Source organism: Ptychodera flava, chromosome 18, assembly GCF_041260155.1.
Source record: "Ptychodera flava strain L36383 chromosome 18, AS_Pfla_20210202, whole genome shotgun sequence".
NCBI classification, from domain to species: domain Eukaryota; kingdom Metazoa; phylum Hemichordata; class Enteropneusta; family Ptychoderidae; genus Ptychodera; species Ptychodera flava.
In genome coordinates, this window is record NC_091945.1 from 9,142,994 (window position 1) to 9,146,996 (window position 4,003).

The 4,003-nt window shown below is 39.3% G+C and overlaps 1 protein-coding gene across 1 annotated transcript; it reads left to right on the plus strand.

Moving 5' to 3' along the window:
- Nucleotides 1-282: 282 nt before the first annotated feature.
- On the plus strand, nt 283-2,614 carry LOC139117783 (putative uncharacterized protein DDB_G0277255). The gene is made up of 3 exons (XM_070681039.1): nt 283-354; nt 1,535-1,605; nt 1,870-2,614. Exons 1-3 carry the CDS (start codon nt 325-327, stop codon nt 2,336-2,338), a joined length of 570 nt encoding a protein of 189 aa, XP_070537140.1. The 5' UTR covers nt 283-324; the 3' UTR covers nt 2,339-2,614.
- Nucleotides 2,615-4,003: the final 1,389 nt, after the last annotated feature.

The window sequence follows — 4,003 nt, forward strand, 5'->3', positions numbered from 1 at the left end:
CGGACAATGTAACAATTTTTTTTTTTGATTGACAGTCAGAGCTTGTGCTGGGTGAAAATGTTTGCGCGCCCTTTGTTGTATAGTCTGCTAACTGCTCTCCGCCACCCTAACCGTACCGAGCAGCAAAGAAAAAAAAAAACGGATGTAAACAAATAAATGATAAAAAGGTCAAAGTGAACTTTGAAACCTGTAATTGAAAACATGACCTAAATCAATGATCACCCCCCCCCCCGGATAAGTGTGTAATACATATTTTTTGTGTTCTTTTCTCTGCAGGATGGGCTGACTTCACAGCTCCACAGAGCAACTCAAAATCGGCAACCCATGTCTCATCGGCCGTACGGGAACTGTGATGTGAGTAATATTTACGATGTACTATTTGTCATGAGACTTATGATGTACTATTTGGCTGAGATTTCCCCCGTTCAAAAAGAAAAAAAAAATTAGTTGTTCACTAAAGAGACAAAGAATGAAATTTAAAAATCGCTGAGGCCACAGCCATTGCCTTGCTCAGAACATGTAAACAATAGGTGACTTGCAAGGTGCATGCACTTTCTGGCCGTGTGCGTGATCAATGCAGTCGACTGAATAAGGTCAACGATCTTTCCTTTCTACTCGCCACAAATTTGCAGTAATTGGGTCATGTTCTTCAGTCGTGCACCCGTAATCAAAAGGTATAAGGAACATTGTAGCATTTTTGATTTGATTGACAGTCAGGGTCAGAGGTCGTGTGCGTGAAAAGGAAAATTCCACCTATTGTTCTACTGCCAACTGCACAAGCAAGCTGTCTGCTGGTTCGTCGGCTTGAGTCTGACCTGAGAGCTGACAAATCTAGGGAAACCCCCTCGCATGTAAACAAACAATCAAACTAAATGAAAAGATTGGCGTGAGATATAAACCAGCAATTTACGGAAGGGGAAAATGATTGCTTTATGCGCTGTGGAGAAAGGGAGGTTTAATCGACAAACTGAATGCATTTTAAAGAAAGAAAAAAAAAACACAGTGTGTATTATTTGGCGATTTATTTTGTGCATTTGAAGGGGTCATGTAAATGCAATCGTGATATCCGGCCATATTGTACTGAGGAGGTTTATAGCTTTGTGACATTATTTTTTTTTGTTGATTTGTGCAATCAAAGTATAGCCTCTACCACTATAAAATTTTAATGAATTTGCATTCACTTCTGAATCAGTAAAGTAAATGATGCATCGATGCAGGACTTTGCAAAATTGACAAACACAGATGTACAATTCTTCAGTCTGTGAGCTACTGTGCTGAATATGAAGATATATAATACAGATTTATATAGGCAGTGAACAGTATACAAGAGTGTATAGTGCCAACAGTTCTGGCCAGTATTTTGTATTGAACTCAGCTTGTATATTTAGTGTTTTATGAAACACAACACAACCCCCCTCCCGCCCCTTTGAATGGAATATTTTTTTTTATTTCCCAAACTTTTCTCTGTGTTAAAAATAAGAATATGGGTTGTTTTACTGTTTAAATATTTATTTGTTGATTTTATTCTTATCAGGACAACACTGCCTCTGAGAGTGATCATGATGATGAAGGAAGGGAAAAAGATCATCATAATGAATTAATTATGTAAGTGTACAATATTTCCACATTTTTATTTTATTTTTTTTTTATTTTTAGGTAATACATAGCAAATACTCAGTTAACTTCATATATGATAAGAGGTCAACATGTATTTGTCTTTGACACAAAAAAGTAAAAGCAAGCGCACACATATATTTTGATTTATCATGATGACATTTATTTTTTTTCTAGGTTATGATTAGTATTATTTTCATTATGGTATTTCTGTGGGAGTAAATGAAGCAATTTTTTTTTGTCCCTTCATTTTAGGCAAAGAGCACAGCAACCAAAGAAGCAATATATCAGGCTGAGAAAAAATGTAATGATGGTGAAGAGTACATGGGATTTTCCTTGGGGTGAAGAAATTGGGGATAGTGAAGAAAACAGCCACAGCAATGTGAACTCAGATCCGTCACGCGGTAGTAGTAGTAGTAGTAGTAGTAGTAGTAGTAGTAGTAGTAGTAGTAGTAGTAGTAGTAGTGAAGAAAACAGCTGTAGCAATTTGAACTCAGATTCTTCACACGATAGTAGTAGTAGTAGTAGTAGTAGTTGTAGCTGTAGTAGTTATGACAGTAATTATTTAGGCACTCAAAGTTTCAATGACAAATTACAAACTCTAATCAATCAATATACTCCCCATTCCCCCTTAAATACTGATGATAGTGTAAATTCAAAGGATTCTCCCACCCCAGAATACCCAAGAATTCAATGCAAAATGGCAGATTCTTATTGCAAATAGCCGTTGCCCTCCTTCCTCTCAAAGTTCCACCACCACTACATCATCATCATCATCATCTCCATCACATCCAATAAGTCAAATTGGTCAGGGGTCAATAGATGACATGCCACCAGATGACTCGCCAGCAGATGAAGACGTCGGGGCTGAGTACTATCAAATCACACGCGTCCGAGAACGTCAAGTACAAAAATTCAATGCTTTAGCGCATGATTATGAAATCAAATTCAATGATATTAAACCAGTTCGTGGTTTCATACAAGTCATGTCAGTACTACAAGACGTCTTTGAAGCATCCTCGACAGGCTGACTAATGGTATCCCTGAAAGAGACCGTGTGCGAATTACTCTGGAAAGTCCATCACTTCCCTATCAAATTTGGTTACCTTTCTCACCTGTGCAAGAGCTTACAGTCGACAGGGTATTGGGTGAAATTGAACGGGTGCTGCAATCATACGAAGAGTTCACTCTTGATGAAAACATCTACATCAACTTCATTCATGTACACATGCCTCAGGGGGCAGGAAAGGATTGGAGAAGGAGACCTGTCAACATTGCCCGTCGACTCCGATTGATGAGGAGTGTCATCCGCATCGCTAACAACGATGAACTGTGCTGTGCAAGGGCAATAGTGACGGCAATTGCTCACATCAATCGCAACAGTGATCCTGAATGGGACTCAGTACGAAGGGGACGGCAGGCACAGACAAGACGTGCAGCTGAACTCATCACTCAGGCAGGTATTCCACCAGGGCCATGTGGAAATGAAGAACTGGACAAGTTGCAAGCTGCCGTACCATTATACAGGATCCATGTCATTTCTGATGAGAAATCTGGTACACTTATTTATCAGGGACGTGACACTGCAGAACACAACATATACTTGTACCATCATGACAACCACTATGATGTAGTGACTTCGATGCCTGGATTTTTGAAGAAAGCCCACTATTGTCACAACTGCAACACAGCATACGAAAATAAGCATGAACATGTTAATGAAGTTTTCTGCAAATATTGCCGTACTCCCTCAATCTGTTCGCCTACCGGTGATAAAATATACTGTAAAGACTGTTATGGTTACTTTCTTGGTCAGCAGTGTTTCAACAAGCACACTGCAACCAGTCGTCATGCTGAAAACACTGTACGTCAGGTCATCAGTCGTTGCAAGTTGTACGGTGTAACCATTAATTGGGAAAAGAGAAGTAGAAGAGGGAATATCGTTGTGGTGAGCAATACTTCAAAGTCTGCAAACAATACGAGCAACCACTTGTGTTTTATCAAGCCTATTGGCAAGAAAAAGAAGAGGACCGGCACAGTAGATAACAGTGATGATCAGGGTGATTTTTCGACTTTGAAGTCCAAGAAGAAGATGAAGAATATAGTGAAGAAGAAATGAAGTATTATTTCTTCGACTTTGAATGTACCAAGATGGTGGAGTCCATGTCCCGAATTTTGCATCGTCCAGTCTGAGTCTTGCTCAGAGCAAGTTTTCCATGGTCCTAACACTAAACAAGAATTCTGTGATTGGGCAATTTCTGAAGAAAACTCCCCCGGCACTTTCATAGCACACAATCTTCAAGGATATGATGGTCAGTTCATTTTGCAGTACTGCCATGAGAATAATGTTCAACCTGAAGTCATTATCAATGGAACCAAAATCATTCGC